General features: G+C 44.8%; 1 protein-coding gene across 1 annotated transcript in view; it reads right to left on the minus strand.

The window, feature by feature from the left end:
• The window catches only part of ADGRE1 (adhesion G protein-coupled receptor E1), a 273,334-nt gene that overhangs the window by 25,010 nt on the left and 230,663 nt on the right, over positions 1–17,661 (minus strand). Inside the window, exons 9-11 of the mRNA XM_086917969.1 lie at positions 6,032–6,208; positions 5,515–5,709; positions 485–720 (exon numbers count right to left, since the gene is read on the minus strand). Coding sequence (XP_086774095.1) covers positions 485–720; positions 5,515–5,709; positions 6,032–6,208 — 608 coding nt within the window. The remainder of the gene's footprint in view (positions 1–484; positions 721–5,514; positions 5,710–6,031; positions 6,209–17,661) is intronic.

Genomic DNA, 17,661 nt, shown 5'->3' on the forward strand with positions numbered 1-17,661 from the left:
CCCTCCACTGGTTGCCAATCAGGAAGAGAATCCTATTCAAGGCACTTCTCTGGTGCTATAGGATTATCTCTCAGAAAGCTCCATACTATCTGTCCGATCTAGCCTCGCCCTACGAGCCCAACAGATCCCTTTGTTCCAAGGGAATGGGTTTGCTCAAGACTCCGCGCACAAAAAAAGCTTTCCGTTCTCTAGCAGCCAACAGATGGAACACCCTTCCCATCAACATTAGACTAGCTAATAATGAGTCCTCTTTCAGAAAACTGCTGAAAACACATCTGTTCGCCCTTTAGACTCCCCCCCCCCCTTCTCCTCCCTTGACTCATTTCTCCACAGCGCGGGGACACGCCGGGAGGCGTCACCAGGCGCTTTACTAACCCCTTTAATAATAATAATAATTCTATATCCAAACATGTCAATATGATATTGAGAATTAGCCTTATACAAAGTGATACAGTATGATGATAGTAGACGTTCTTGTACATACTGCCTTGAAGTCCCATAGCTGTCAGGCTTGGATGCTGCTGAAATTATGACAATGAGCAGTGGGAATCCATAGCCAAAGAGGCACAGGTGCAGAGTTTTGATCTTGCGAGTGTTGAAGTAGTTTGCAACGTTCAGGTTCCTGACTGTGAGGAAGAGCATCAAAGCCTCCACAAACATCCATGAGAAAGAAGCCAAGAAGAAATACTGAAGGAGCCCAGCGATGATGGCACACCCAATCTGGGGAGAGATAAAGAACACTTAGAGCCCACTGAACAAGTGTAAATTGTTTGGGTATCCTCATCTTGGTCATGCCTGCAGATATGAAAACAGAAAATGCTTTTAAAGGTTGTTTAGAGACCATGGGCTTGATTCATAAATTAGTTACTCTGAGTAAACATGGCTCACCTCTGGGATTTCATGAGTAAGAGAGTTTGGTAGATGCTGAGTATTGGCCAAAAAATGCTGAAAGCTTTGCTAAATCAGTTCAGCAACTACAACGAACAAATTTACAACTGCCACAAGACAATTGGAAGAGGGCACCCAGGCATTCCAGAGGACAGGGCACCCCAGCATTTAGAAGGATTGCTAGAAGGCCAGTTATATACTGTTTTAGGTTCAGGTTGAGAGAGCGTAGTATCAGGCTGCCTATATAAAATGCAATAAACACATATGAACTTGTCTATTTGTGAGTATTCACAAGCATTTATACTCATTATGCCAATTCTGGAAACATTCATAAAGTTACTCCTTAATGGTTGCAGTAATTGTTTTTCCAAAAATTCAAATTTTCAAAAATGACTGGTCTTCACCATGTTACCAGGTTACAGTGTTTTCTCACATTTTGAACCTTGCATTGAAGCTCTTCTTTCAACTGCTGGCCCTCAGAAAATAAATTAAAACCTATTAGTTTTGCTCTGATTTGAGATGAGTTGTATAGGCCCTAGTTCTCTCACATCTAGAAGGTGGCTGTGCCCTATCAGTAGGCTCAACTAAACCTGCGCTAACACCTCTCAAATCCATTCTCCATACTACAGCTCCCTCTTCTTTTTTTGTCATGCTTGGTTCTTACCGTCAATACTTTCTAGTAAATATAACATCTAGACATGCATTACCGTATCAACAGGAGCACATATTCTGTTTGTATACTCAGGGTGATGCAGTTATGAAAATAAACATGGCGGCCCCCCTCCCACCCACAACTTACAACGAACCAACAATATCCCACCCCTTGTGGTGTAGCTAGACCTTTTGCCACCCGTGGCGGCCCCCGTGTTTGTCTCCCAGCGGCAGCTGCTTGTAAGAGCGTGGGTGCTGGGGATTCCTGCGTTTGCCCCCCGCTTCGGCCGCAAGTAAGAGCGGGAGGAGGATGCCACCCCCAAAACTCATGCCGCCAGGGGTGGATCGCCCCCCCACAACCCCCTTGCTAAGCCACTGCTCACCCCCATTCCCCTTGCATACAGACTCACTACTGTTCCCTACTTGGTACCTCTATTCAGCATTGATATTCTAGTCAGTAACTCTTAACAGCGATGCATTGGGCCTCCCCGTTACAGTATCTTGATGCTACACTCGAATCATGTCCTTTCTGTTCATCTAACTGTGGTAGTACGTAAGGTGCATTACCCATCCTATTGTGTCGCTATACCCATTGCTATAAATTCCTCCAGAATCGCATTCCATTCCTGCAGCTCCCTGTTCAATAGATGCTAAGGGGCCTATTTACGTAAATGCCAGGCAATGCAGTGCAGTAAGTCACTTTGCTGTGCTGCACTGCGTGACAGGGAAAGGGCAGGGGTGCACTGTATATAAGGTGATATGTTGCATTCCTGCCATTTCCCCTGTGCTGGTGCCCTTTTGGAAGCCTAGTGCAAATGCAGGCACCCTTGCACCATGGAACAAGGGTGCCTGTGTTGCATGCAGGATTGTTTGTGATTCCTTCCCTCACAAAAACACAAAAACAATCCTGGGAGACGTATTCCTCTTTCTATGTGTGCTGCAGAATGCAGCACACATAGAAAGAGGAAGTAACAAGGAGAAATAAATATATTTCTCCTTGTTACGCCTCGCCGGAGAATGCATATCTTCTTGGCGCATTCACAGGTCAGTACTAGTAAATCTGGGAATGCGTCAAAAGCCGTTGGGGTTGGGTGGGAATGCCCATGGAATGCCTCAGTTGTGCAGAGTAAGCCAACGCAGTGATTTGCACTGAGTTGCCTTACTCCAGATTTATAGAGCGGCTTAGAACCATGCAAAGCGGCCTTGCGCTGCTTCATAAATCACACATAAGGTTTGCGTCGCTCATGCACCACGCAGCTTTGCTTGATGCACGAGCGACGCAAACAAGCTCATAAATAGGCCCCTGAGGGTCACATCACTCCACTTCTGAGAGAGCTTCACTTGCCCTTAAAATTTCCTGCTTGAGATCTTGAGATCTAAAGCATTACCCCTCAGTTTCCCAGCTTCCTGAAAAACAAATCCTACAACTCAGCATGATAATAAGACAGTATAGTCAAATATTGCCGTCTTCTGGAAATTCCAACAAACAAAACATCTAAAACTCTTGGTAGATGAACTCCTGGAAAGCATGAAGGATATACAAGCAGTTGCCCAAAGTTTCAAACTCAACCCAATTATGCTGGCATCCCCAGAAGACCTAAACAACTACCTTTTCAGAATGTACCTTGCAATCTAAATCGACTATTCTTTAGAATATCTCACCCATCCTATGCTGTTGTTTTATTTACGATTCCTTTCTTTGCTGCTTGATTCGGACTGCACTATATATTATCGTTAACAAATATAGTGAAAGTTAAATATGCAAACATGCAGGTCCACTTGACTCACTCAGGCATTTTTCAAACTAGTGGAATATTTTAATGTAATAATATAGGCTAGTAAGAGCACCCTTGAATCTCCACTGCTGACAAAAATTTCTAGAAGTACTCCTACAGAAGTTTCAGAATTTCCAAAAAGTTACCAATCTACACCAAACATATGAGGAAACCCATAGGAGTATATTTCTGACTTTTCAAAGCTGGACTTTCTGAACTGACCCCAAAAACAGTATCACTCCATTCAGGTTAGATACCTCAATTTCCACCAGACCTGGTCAAACATTTGCACGCAAATTCCACCTCATGTGAATTATTTCCAGATAGCATCCATCAACCTATCCCATTCATCCAAGTAGATCTCAGTAGGGGAAGATTTATTCCTCCATTTGATAGCTAGATCTTGCTTCCCTACTGCCACAGTTTAACCAATAGTAAATGGATGTACCCAGTAGTAATTTATATTTCTGATCTTATTCCCAAAAGCATTACATTGAGGCCTAGCTTAATGTACCAAAAACGTCCCACTGTATAATATCTAGCATTAGAAACTAGTGTGGCTATATACCATTGCATATGCATATTGGGAGGTACACAGACCCATTTCAGCCAAGCAGCATAGCATACCAAGGTTTTACATCTGGCATTTTTAGCCAACCTCTTTCTTGAATAGCATAGGTGATGTAGGTATTAAAATTGAATCAGTCTATTTCTGAAACTTATGAACACTCTTCTAGCGGAAAAGGGAAGCCTCTGGGAACAAGAGGCCTCCCTCCAGACATCAGCTTGCATTTTATCCACATCTATGACTTATCTGTCAGTCTACCCAGTTCCTTCCTGGTAAAGAGAGAGAAGTTTCCATACAGTCAGCAAGATGGCTCAGTGACCAAAATGTTGATAACATCTGTTGTGATATGCAGGAAAAAACATTGAATACTGCCTTCCCACCACAGACTGATCTGTAGTGAATAAATATCACTATTGTCATGGGCATGAGCAACCACAGCAGTACCATCAGCTCCTCACACAAATCTCGAGTTTCATTTCTCTAAAGAGATGCTCTGCCTGCCAATATCAGTGATTGTCTGTCCTAATGTCTAGTTTATACTGCTATGATTTTAAATCCTAAATGAAATTGGACTTCTTACATTCAATCTTTAAGCAATTGAACGTCTACTCTGACTTCTCTGAACTTTATTTCCATTTTCCAGCGGCGGCCGGCACAGGTAAACGCGGTGAGGCGGGGCGGGCTGGGAGTGGGGGGAAGTCGACAGACAACGGAATAGGTGTAATTAAATAAATAAGTAACACCTATTCTGCCGTCTGTCTGCTTTCCCCCTGCTGCGCCCTGCCCCACCCACTGTGCTTACCTGTGCTGGCTGCTGCTGCTATTTTCACATGGCAAACTTTGGGCTTTCCTCATATCTTTTCTGAACTGGGAACATGAGTTATTAGTGTCATATGGCCACTGGAATCTTTTGAGAATGGGTACTTTTTGTATCTGTTTTGCATAGCTTGAATGGTCAGTTCTTACACGGTAGATGACGGATTCAGCATCGCTCAGTCCCCTTTCTTTACCATACACTTCCTGCAGTAGCCCATTTACTTAACCCCTGCTTCCTATTCTTTCTACAATTCAGTGGGCCTTTGTTCTTGAAAATTAGAAGTTTGGTGTATGGCAGACAAAACCTTGAGTTGAGGGCCTCCTTTATGAGGCCCCTCGCGGCACTTGAACGTCACTTTTTTTGACATTCTGGTGGTGCAATGTGCCCTGGCATATTTACAAGGCCACGTAAAGCCACTTTATGTGGCTTTGCATGGCCTTGTAAATTTGTGGCCCTTTCACGCAGAACACTGAGTGAAAGAGGCGTTCCATAGGTGTTGGTGTGGGTGTTCCCACGCAACACCCATGGAATCAGACACATTCCCAGCTTTACGAGAAATCATAAACCTGGGAATGCAACAGAGTGGGGGCCAGCTATGGACCCTTGGGGGCCGTTTCAGGTACCGGGCCCAGTTTTATCGCCCCCCTGTAACAAAAGCAGTTGCAGTGTTTTCCTTTTCTACGTACACACCCTCCCCACCCCCGGCCGGTCCGACTCAATTGCTAGGGCCGGTTTGCGTTCCCAGTCTGGCGCTGTTGGGGAGTGTACTTTAAGATAGCTGTGTAAATTCTAGAACATTCAGTGAAATTCCTTACCCTATTGCTTGTCTTGTCCAGTCCAGTGAGCAGCAGAAGCTCTGCCAGAAACAGGCAGATACAGAGCTGCAAATGCATGGGAGTGCTCGTGTTGCGGCTGGAACTGCAGAAGAGGAAGGTGAGGATAGCGAGGCTGAGGCACAGCAGAGAGAATGTGAGCCCAACATAGGTAAGGACCAGCAAAGGAAAATTTTCCTGTACAAAAACATCAAAAACACTCATTATTATTTCTGATTTATGCTATTGTGAGACATATGTAATGGATCCTTCTGTTGAGGCAAACCAAAATGTGGCACTACCTTCCAATGACCACCAGGTGCTACATCAACTCAAAAAATATATTCAATTTACTAGTCTCTTTGGCTAGGGAATTAGTAGCTCCCCATATAAGGTACATCATTCAATTACCCATGTCAAATGCATATACACTCATAGGTTCCTTATCAGTGCATAAAATACACAACAAGACCCTCCCCTCCCTCTGAATCTCTCTAGTATGGATCATTGCTCTGGTCACCTGGCCATGGACGTCCTTAAAAGCCATGATTACGGCAAAGATTGATAGGTGGGTGCAGCTGCATGCTGTGTGAGTCCGGTTAGAGTTACTTAGTGTACAGCCTTGGCGGGACCAGCTCCCGTCTCCCTCTGTGGAATCCCAGAAAACGCAGATCACTTCTTGCCTGTTATCCTTGTCCTATTAAAGACCAGAAAAATGGGAAATAAAATGTGTCAAAACAATTGATTATGCAATAAGTCATTCTAGGATTGATGTGGAGATTGATATTACACATCAGTGTCTTAACAGTATTTCCTTCCCCGAAGTTATTGCCATAATACAGTACAATACAATAAAATTTATAAAGCACAGAGTTGCCTCCGGTCATTATTTGTAATTTCAAGGCTACAGTGGAATCAGTCAACAAATTTATCTGACGTGGCGGAGCCCTTCTTGGTTAGAGCTTTCAGGTTTGCCCCACTGAAGAACTTCAACTTTAAGAAAAGTTTCTACAGCTGAAACTAGAATTTTGGAACTAATCTACTGTATCACAGTGACTAAGGCTTTAATTTTGAGTTTTGCTGATGGGTTACTCCACAATAAATGTGACAGACATAACGCCCACCTTAATACAAGTGCTTAACATCCTATGGCACTTGTTATAACGCAAACGGTATAGCCATCATTATTGTGACGGAGTAACCCATCCGCCAAAATCTGCAGCAGGCCCTAAGGCTGGAATTTTTATTTCTAACTTTTTAACGCCTTAACCGCGGCGGCAATTCCGCCGCGGTGCGGAAATTCTAAAAGGTGGGCGGGTCTGCGACGGCCGTTGGCCGTTCGCAGCACCAGGGAGGTAGTGCTCCAGTCGGCCGTTGGCCGGCGGGAGCACGCAACGGGTTAATGGATTGTATTGTGTGTTTACAACTGCATTTGAGCCTTACATGATTTAATGTACAATTTTGTGGCATTTTGCTCATTACATAACCAGTGGCGGCCACCACTAACAAAGGGTGGTGAGCGGGTGGGAGGAGCACGGTGGTGACGCGGGGGGAGAGCAAGCGTGGAGGGGGGTGGGTCGGGTTAGTAATAAAAAAACGTACACGACGCTGCCAGCCGCCTTCCGTGTCATATCGCTCCTGCAGGCCTCTTCTTGGGTCCCAGCAGTCCCGGGGACAGACTCCAAGCCAATCCCTGTGCTGCAGACCAGGGAGTCTGTGGGGGTTTCTCCAGCCTGGCAGCTGAATGCAGATGGGCTGGAGAAAACTAAGTGAGCAAGTGTGTTTTGGTCGGCCTGAGACGGTCGGCCAAACACACATGAGCACTTAGGGAGTGCACAAGCACTCCTCCTCCGCCCACCCATGCCCGGTTCCTCCATTTACAAATTGGCAAAAGAAGAATGAAATGATGCTGGAGCAACTTTTTATATTTCGTTTGCTCGCTCTGCGCCAGGCAGTGGGGAGATGCTTCTCCGCCATTGTAGTGGAGCCGCCATTGTACACAACACTTTCTTTAACTAATCTGTCTCATTATCAAGAATATCCAAAGCCTGCACATTGGTATCCTGCAAAGTATTTGCCTTGTGACATTTAGACACATACATTTACGCAAGATTGCAAAGCTTACTCATCAGTACTCACATTTTACTGTACGTGACTCAACAGGTACTGGAACATTCTGTATTTCTCATCTAATGATGTCCGCTGCAATTAAAGAGAGAAGAGCTGTGGTGTCCTTGCACTCCCTTATGTCAACCTTTTTATGGGTTGGTGAATGGGAGCATGCTTGGCCAGACAAAATGAGCAAATATCGGTATATGTTAACGTTTTGCGTGGATGCTATAGCAATGAATGATTCATGAATCGGAATGTCGTAGCCACAGGCCTAATGACATACCAAGATCTTCTAAGCAAAATAATTTGTGTGCACCCCAATGTATTGAATAGAGTCCAACAGAAATAGTATTCCTAGATATAAAGCTCTGCTAAAGGGAAACTATAGAGCACAGAGAAATCAACAGAGGTTCAGTCAGATTTCAAGATGAGGCACCACAGAAGAGTCAGGAGGTGTCCCACATGGAGGAGATGGAGAATGGTACAATTCTGGACAACAACCTCGATTTACCTCTCGGAACAGAATATGCTGGGCAGCCAATGAAGATGTGGCCTACCGTTTCATTCGGGGGCAAGACAGCAAGACAACCTTTATTATTAGAGTCATTCTGCTGCCCAAACTTGTGAATGCATTCAAATGGATAGTACCATATCTAAATTAAATATATAGCTTTCTGTCAGCAGGCTCTTCAGATCAAGGTAGCCCTCCAGAGAATGCAGCAATTTGAAGTCTAAGAATTCCGCTGTGAATCTTCCTAGCTTATTATTCCTAATCTCGTTCTCCAGTACCCAATCTCAGTACATACATTTTAGAAGTATTTGGGGGGGGGGGAGGAGATCCAAAGAATAGTTGCAACCCCCTTTAACCGGATATTACCAAACAGAGTGGTAATATTCTTTATCCAGCCTATCTTTCTGAATTTGTCTAGGGTGCAAACTTCTTCAAAGGCAGGTACATAAGTGGACAATTTGGGGGTTGAAACCAATCTCTGCCAAAAAAGAAGAGGACGTAATTTTGCTAGATCTTATATTGATTTAACCCCTATGTCTAATTTGTGGGGGAGTAGGGCAGTGCTGAGTGGAAGGGAGACTAAGGGGCCCATTAGGATCACGGGCGGATCACCACCACCACATGGTGGTGGCGATCCGCTCGTGATCCGACACCGCCTGCCACCCAATTCCCCCTGCCATATTACTATGGTGGCGGGGTACCGCTGCAGACGGAAAGACTTTCCGCCGCTTTTCCGCCCGATCAACGAGTTTAATATGGTGGCGGTGTCTGTTAGACACCGCCATCCATATTACTATGCAGGCTGGGACATGCCTTTCGTGGTGGCATTAGGGCCCCTTTGCAGGCCTCCAGGGACTCTGGGGGTGGGGGGTGCACATGTACCTATGGTACCCCCCAGCAGTTCCATGCAGAACATGGCAGGCACTGTGCGGTGCCAGCCATGTTGTGCATGGAAGTGCAAAACATGCCTTCCTGGCATTGTGGCGGGTGGTGCTGAGTGCACCGCCCGCCACAATGACAGGAATGGAGGATGCGCCCACCACTGTGGCGGGCGCATCCTAATTGCCCCCACGGGACCCCTGCCCTTATGGCGGGCGGTCCCGTTTCCCTATAGGGTGGCGGGCGGACTGTCCGTCCGCCATCCTAATGACCCCCCTAAGTTCCTAAGGAACATTTACTCAGTTATTGTGAGTTCGTCCACTTTCTCAAAGCCCCACAGCTCAGACCTGTAAAGTGCACTACTTACTGTACTTACTGCCTTGTTTTTATAAATCTCTATAGCCGGGGCAACTGGTTTGCTATATGAGGAAGAATGTTCCTTCCTCAGAGCTTCCACTATCTGTTTAAACATTAAATTGGTCTTGGTTAGGTGTTGTTCCCAAGTCATACCTTCAGCCAATCTTACACCCAGATATTCCAAACTGCGTACCCTCTCTAAAAGAATGGTATTGAAAGTTAGATATACTGTAAAGGATTTATGCAGGTTAAACATCATAAAGTTTGTCTTATTAGTGTTTATTTCCAGTCCCCTCTTATAGCAGAAAGCCTTGAACTGGTTTAATATTATATGAAGCCCCATGGGAATCTTAGAAATAAGGAGCGTATCATCCGTAAAAATGTGTGGCACTCTTCTTACTCCCTAGTGTGGGGGCATCTGCTGGAATTCTATCTAGGAAGTCCACAACTTGGTTGATATGAAGGGAAAACAATGTGGGGGCCAAGACACAGCCTTGCCAGACCCCCCTGTTGACAATAATGGGGTCCATGACTTGCCGCTGGTTTCCCCAGCGGACCCTAGCAGAGTTGTCGTCCTGAAGACGAACAACCAGTGCCAGGATCTCCTGTAGCATCCACATGTCTCTCAATACCAGCCAAAGCTTTCATGAAGCACAAGATCAAATGCTGACTGCAGATCTATGAAGGCAGTGTATAGGCTCCCTTCACCAGGAAAGGAGAATAAATCTAAAAACCTGATTGATTGTTCCGGTTTTTGTCGACATCCGGCTTGGAAAGGCGACAATATGTTATTCTCAACCATCAAGTCCTGGATTCTTACTAGAAGAGTAGGGCTAAATACCTTCTGAATACAGTCTATCAAACTGATAGTATTTACAACAAGGGGTGGTGAGGGACAGAGTCTCTGAATTAAACAGAATACTCTCACCCAGTCAAGAGATCAGGGCTAGATCCCACACCGTTTTTTAGCTCACTGCACCATCCCAGTTTCAGAACCTGGCTGTATGCAAATTAGTCTGTTCCTGTCCCAGTGCATGATGGGAACAGGGCAAACCAAACTACAAAAGCCAATTCTTACACTGGGAAGGAAACAAGCTACCGGGGACCGGTTTCTGGCATTTCAGCCTCTTCGGCCCGGCTTGCTTGAATCCTGATGGTGCAATGAGCAAGGGACTCACATCTGAGTATACCCTTCCACGCTTAGGGTGGACAAAAATATTTACAACAAGGGGTGGTGAGGGACAGAGTCTCTGAATTAAACAGAATACTCTCACCCAGTCAAGAGATCAGGGCTAGATCCCACACCGTTTTTTAGCTCACTGCACCATCCCAGTTTCAGAACCTGGCTGTATGCAAATTAGTCTGTTCCTGTCCCAGTGCATGATGGGAACAGGGCAAACCAAACTACAAAAGCCAATTCTTACACTGGGAAGGAAACAAGCTACCGGGGACCGGTTTCTGGCATTTCAGCCTCTTCGGCCCGGCTTGCTTGAATCCTGATGGTGCAATGAGCAAGGGACTCACATCTGAGTATACCCTTCCACGCTTAGGGTGGACAAAAATATTTACAACAAGGGGTGGTGAGGGACAGAGTCTCTGAATTAAACAGAATACTCTCACCCAGTCAAGAGATCAGGGCTAGATCCCACACCGTTTTTTAGCTCACTGCACCATCCCAGTTTCAGAACCTGGCTGTATGCAAATTAGTCTGTTCCTGTCCCAGTGCATGATGGGAACAGGGCAAACCAAACTACAAAAGCCAATTCTTACACTGGGAAGGAAACAAGCTACCGGGGACCGGTTTCTGGCATTTCAGCCTCTTCGGCCCGGCTTGCTTGAATCCTGATGGTGCAATGAGCAAGGGACTCACATCTGAGTATACCCTTCCACGCTTAGGGTGGACAAAAATATTTACAACAAGGGGTGGTGAGGGACAGAGTCTCTGAATTAAACAGAATACTCTCACCCAGTCAAGAGATCAGGGCTAGATCCCACACCGTTTTTTAGCTCACTCCACCATCCCAGTTTCAGAACCTGGCTGTATGCAAATTAGTCTGTTCCTGTCCCAGTGCATGATGGGAACAGGGCAAACCAAACTACAAAAGCCAATTCTTACACTGGGAAGGAAACAAGCTACCGGGGACCGGTTTCTGGCATTTCAGCCTCTTCGGCCCGGCTTGCTTGAATCCTGATGGTGCAATGAGCAAGGGACTCACATCTGAGTATACCCTTCCACGCTTAGGGTGGACAAAAATATTTACAACAAGGGGTGGTGAGGGACAGAGTCTCTGAATTAAACAGAATACTCTCACCCAGTCAAGAGATCAGGGCTAGATCCCACACCGTTTTTTAGCTCACTGCACCATCCCAGTTTCAGAACCTGGCTGTATGCAAATTAGTCTGTTCCTGTCCCAGTGCATGATGGGAACAGGGCAAACCAAACTACAAAAGCCAATTCTTACACTGGGAAGGAAACAAGCTACCGGGGACCGGTTTCTGGCATTTCAGCCTCTTCGGCCCGGCTTGCTTGAATCCTGATGGTGCAATGAGCAAGGGACTCACATCTGAGTATACCCTTCCACGCTTAGGGTGGACAAAAATATTTACAACAAGGGGTGGTGAGGGACAGAGTCTCTGAATTCCGAGCTGGGATGGGGCAGTGAGATAAATAACGGTGATGGATCAAGCCCTGATCTTTGGACTGGGTAAGAGTGGTCTGCTTAATTCAGACACTCTGTTCATCACCACCCCCTTTTCTGTATCGTTTTTGGCCACTATAGGTGTGGCAGGGTATACTCAGACATGAGTCCCTTTCTCACTGCTCCATCAGGATTCAAGCAAGTCGGGCCGAAGAGGCTGAAATGCCAGAAACCGGTCCCCGGTAGCTTGTCTCCTTTCTGGTGAAGAATTGGCTTGGTAGTTTGGTCTGCCCTGTTCCCATGATGCACTGGGCCAGGGACAGACTAATTTGCATATAGCCAGGTTCTGAGCTGGGATGGGGCAGTGAGATAAATAACGGTGATGGATCAAGCCCTGATCTTTGGACTGGGTAAGAGTGGTCTGCTTAATTCAGACACTCTGTTCATCACCACCCCCTTTTCTGTATCGTTTTTGGCCACTATAGGTGTGGCAGGGTATACTCAGACATGAGTCCCTTTCTCACTGCTCCATCAGGATTCAAGCAAGCCGGGCCGAAGAGGCTGAAATGCCAGAAACCGGTCCCCGGTAGCTTGTCTCCTTTCTGGTGAAGAATTGGCTTGGTAGTTTGGTCTGCCCTGTTCCCATGATGCACTGGGCCAGGGACAGACTAATTTGCATATAGCCAGGTTCTGAGCTGGGATGGGGCAGTGAGATAAATAACGGTGATGGATCAAGCCCTGATCTTTGGACTGGGTAAGAGTGGTCTGCTTAATTCAGACACTCTGTTCATCACCACCCCCTTTTCTGTATCGTATCAAACTGATAGGCCTGTAATTAGTCGGGTTGTCTCTACCTCCTTTTTTTAAAACTGGAATAACCTCAGCTCCGTTCCAAGAGTCTGGGATTCAAGCACCCCCTGCAATAGCGTTAAAAATCTCCATCATATAGTTCGACCAGTTACTTTTGTTATGCCGAAACAAGTCTCCGAAGTTGATTAGTAAGGGGGGGAGGTGAGGCGTTATTGGGAGTGGTGGACATGTGCTCCTGTTCTTTGGATGAATTAGATCAAGACCTTGGAGAAGATGTGAGGGAGTCCATAGTAGGCAGAAATATTTGGGTGAGTCGGAGAGTTGAGGTAGGATGAGGTTGAAGATAGATTTTCTTTCCCTCCTGCAATAAGTATACATGTATATACATGTATAGAGGTGTATCCACACATCAATTCATGCTGTGATATGTATGCATACATGCACATTATAGCTATTAAATATTTATGTACAAGGCACAAACCCGACTATATATACACCCATAGGCACACACATGCAATCATATTTACATGGTTAGACATTTGCATGTGTGTTGTGCATAAATATCAAACAGACAAGATGTAATGGAAGGATGCTTGCAATAAGTCTAACCAGTGGCAATCAATCAGAGTAGCATTCCAACCCATTGTTCTTTTGCCCACCATGCCACATCATAGTATACTCAGCCATACAAAAATCAGCCTAGACCCTGCTCCAATGGGAACAGTCCAGGCTGGACTGGCAGGTCAGGTCATCTCCGAACCAGAACACAGGCAACTGGAGACCAGTCCCTCTGATTGGGGCTCTTCAGACGGGTGTAGCTTAGTGAGCAAAAGATCCATGCCTGGATACATCGAACACACAAAACCTGACAGGAGGTTCTTGCAATAAGTCTAACCACTGGAATGCATGACCTCAGGAGAGCTTATCATTATTTTTTAAGCACTACTTGCTGGAGCTCTATCCTTTGGCTGGGGTGTGGGGATCCGTTCTGGTTGATCATATGGCTACATTCTGTAGCCTCAAGAGTGTTGCAAAAAGGCTGAAATACATCTTTATGGTTTTTAATAAAAATGCTTTGTTTTAAATATTTTTATGATAATGATTATAAAGCATTGCATGCATGCATATTTAAGGCATACATTGGATTATGGGTATTGATGAATTATTGTGATGACTTTTTGACAAAGTCAATAGGTTGATTTTATATATGTTGATGTGCTGACCCCATACATTCAGAATGATCCTCACTTACAGTAAGGAAAGTTTCAAAATTCGAAAAATATTGAACAAATACTGTACTGTACTAACTAAAGACCCGGACATTGGAGAAAAGTTGGGTACATGACCACAAATAACATTCTGAAAAGCACCGTCACTGTCTGAAAATTTGGTGAATAGTCACTTCATGATGAGGAAAGCAGAAACTTGGCTACAAAATTTACAAAAGGGATTCAGCAAATGCAGTAGCTGCAAAACTTGTAAAATCGGTAAGAAGAGGAAGACCATCACTGATCCATGAGGAGAAGTATTTAACATCAATGAAACGATCACTTGCCAATCTACCTATGTAGTATATCTGATTGAATGTCTATGTGGGAAATGCTAGATAGGCAGCAAAATATGGCCACAAAAAAATTGATGTTAGAACACATCAGGGCAACTCAGTATAAGGATACTACATATGTAGTGGCTAAGCATATGATGACACACAAAGGGAAACATGTCAGCAAATGTCATATATCAGGACTTGCAACAGTTCCAAATCCATGAGAGGGGAGGTAACAGGACACTTAACCTGAGACGTTTGGAGTCACGACTCAGCATAAGGTTTAACTCAAAGATCCTAACAGGGCTGAACAGGGACGAAGAGATTTACATACACCTGTAACTTTGGTCATAGAAATGTATGTACAGTGCTCTTGGAAAATATACAATGTATATATATTTCAGTTCTTGAATAACTAAGGGATTTATTACCTGGTTATATCTATGCAAAATATGGGTCTTATAGGTAATTTGATTAAGGTGCCAGGATCACGATGTCCTTGGGTATGGACAAAGACATTGTAATATGACTCCATATGCACAACTGGGGCATTCAGCCATAAAAGAGAAACAGTGAAGAAGACAGTTAGTCTAAAGTTTTGAATTAGCATGATTTATAGTGGTTGCTATTGTGTAGAGGCCAGATTAGGGATGAACCCACTAGTGTCACTAAGACACAATGGTATGAAAACGGAACTACTCACGGTGTGTTGGGAGTAATAAAAATAACGTGTGATCATACCTATAAGATCATATGCCATGGTCATATGTTAATTTAAATGTAAGTCCACTTGAGAAATTGAATAATGATGCTTTATTTAAGGGTTTTTTGGCATATATGACTGCCAATCCCTCAATGCCTCATAATGGTTCAAGTGGGAGATTGGTATTAAAAAGGTAAAAGCAAAGATGGACTATCGTTATGTACCGTGACCAAGACCTGTGTGGTTGAAAAGCGTAGGTGGAGTAAGATGGGTTGAAAAAGTTATAAGTAAAGAAAACCCCAAGGAGAGTGCTGCATTATATTTTGAATTTGGTGAGAAATATATATAAATATATATATATCAACCAGGTTGACTCCTTCTTTTAAACGCCGGCGCTCTGATATACACGGGTGCCTTTCCTTTCAGCAGGAGTCCAGCCGATCATAAATCCACGACAATTTCAATCGTTCATTGAAAACAAGAAGGAAGGCACACTCTCGTGTGATTTTCAAAATTGCAGCAACTTTATTTCACGCTTGCCAATAGCTATTGGCAAGCGTGAAATAAAGTCGCTGCAATTTTGAAAATCACTCGAGAGTGTGCCTTCCTACTTGTTTTCAATGAACGATTGAAATTGTTGTGGATATATATATATATATAATATATATATGTATATATATTACCTACTGGCGGTCGCCAGTAGGTAGTTATAGTTAGGAATATTTTGTATAGGGAATTTGCAACATTCTATTGGGAATAACTTTGGCGCCGGTTGAGGAATCTGCCTGAAATTTTCCTCAAATTTGCCTTGCGGGGCTCCGCTCCTTCCCTGAAAGTTTGGGGGGGGATTCGTCAAGCGGGGGCCGAGATAAAAGGGGGGTCCCAAAACGTGTTTTCCCCATGTTAATTTCCATAGGGCGGTCGAACTCACTTTTAGCCCGAACGGCTGAATGGATTTCCACCAAACTTGGCAAAATTGTAGGGACTGGTAGCCCGATGTGCCTTTGCTATGTCTCAAGATATGTGCTCCAGTGGATTTTGAGTAATTTAGGTTAAAAAAAATATATATATCTATAAGCGCGCCCCGGTATGCGCACCGGGGCGCGAACCAGCGCGCTACGCGAGTTCGCGCGCGGAAAGCTGATTGGCTCTCGGGTGTCTGTCAACATTCCAAACAGTCCGGAGCGGCCGCCATCTTGTGTCTCGGTAGGATCGAGACACAAGAGGTGGCAAAAACAAAGGGGGAAATGACCAAAAGGGGGCAGAGTAGACCCCCCCTGACCCCCTAGGTTTGATGTGGGGGCCATAAAAGGGCCCCGCGGGGCAAACAACATTTTTTTTTTTCGATTTGCGCAGGGGGAGCGCCCGGTACGCGCACCGGGAAGTGTACAGGGGAGCGTACCATGGGGGAAAAAGAATGACAGTTTTTAAAAAATTTAGCCTTTTTTTATAAATTGGAGGTAGTTCTAAAAAGAACTGTTTTTTTTCTTCTTTTTGTTGTTTTATATCTTTTTAAATGTTTTTTTGAACATTTTGTACTTTTTTTGGCTTTTATGAACAATTTTATATTTTTTTGTTATTTTATGGGGAGAAACAAAAAACAGGGAATTGTAAACGGCTCAACTGGAGCAAAAAAAAATCAGGAAAAAATTAAGGTTTTTTGGGGCAATTGTGGTTGTTACCAGCACGGTTGATGAGCTTTATGCTTTGCTCACCATAGGTGATTGTTTTACCACAAAATATACAAGTGATCTTGTATTGCCCAAACTGGGGTTGTATGTTTGGGACCATCTCCCTTGTCTCTGGTCCCGATGGAGTGGGTTGCTTTCTTTTGGAGGTGCTGGGTGAAGATTGGGGAGGGTTTCTGGCCAGTTCTCGGACCTCTGCCGCAGCATAGTTGTTAGGATGCCTGCGCTGCATGTGGCGAATCATGGTGTTATTGCCAAAAGAGTATTTCTTGTTAGGGTTCCCCCTTGAAAGTTCAGTGCCAAAGATTAGGCAAGTAACCCTTGGCGCATTCACTTTCTTCTGGTCCTTTGGGATGGAAAAAAACTCCCAGATAATGTGCTGCTTTGGCCTATATGGGGTATTATCTTCTGGCAGGAACGTCCTCCTCCCCTCCTCCTCCTCCTCCTCCTCCTCTTCTTCATCTCCACCACTGTGGTGTTGTGGTGGTCCTCTTGGTGGTGGTGGTGGTGGCTGAGATGCTCCTGCTGCTGCTGCTACTGAAGCCATTTTTCAGTCCAAAAAGGTACAGAGAGGTCTATCAACAGGTCTTCTTCACTCAAAGTACAAAGTGAGAATGAGGAAAAAAGGTGGGGGCTTTCATCATTAGGAAAAAAAATTGTCCTGAACCAATCAAAAGTGTTATTTTCAGGTCACATGACCAGGGCTTTAATCATTTGGAAACCAAAACTGTCCTGAACCAATAAAAAGTGTTATTATTAGGTCACATGACCCGACGCGGTTACGCTACGCGCCCCAGGGCGTGCCCCGGGGCGCGTCGCGTAAGCGCGTCGGATGCTTACGTTGTGCGATCGTATGCACTCGAGTGCTTCTGGGTGCGTTTACACCATGCGTACCACCATGCTAC

The sequence above is a fragment of the Lissotriton vulgaris genome, chromosome 4_1, assembly GCF_964263255.1.
Source record: "Lissotriton vulgaris chromosome 4_1, aLisVul1.2, whole genome shotgun sequence".
Taxonomy (NCBI): domain Eukaryota; kingdom Metazoa; phylum Chordata; class Amphibia; order Caudata; family Salamandridae; genus Lissotriton; species Lissotriton vulgaris.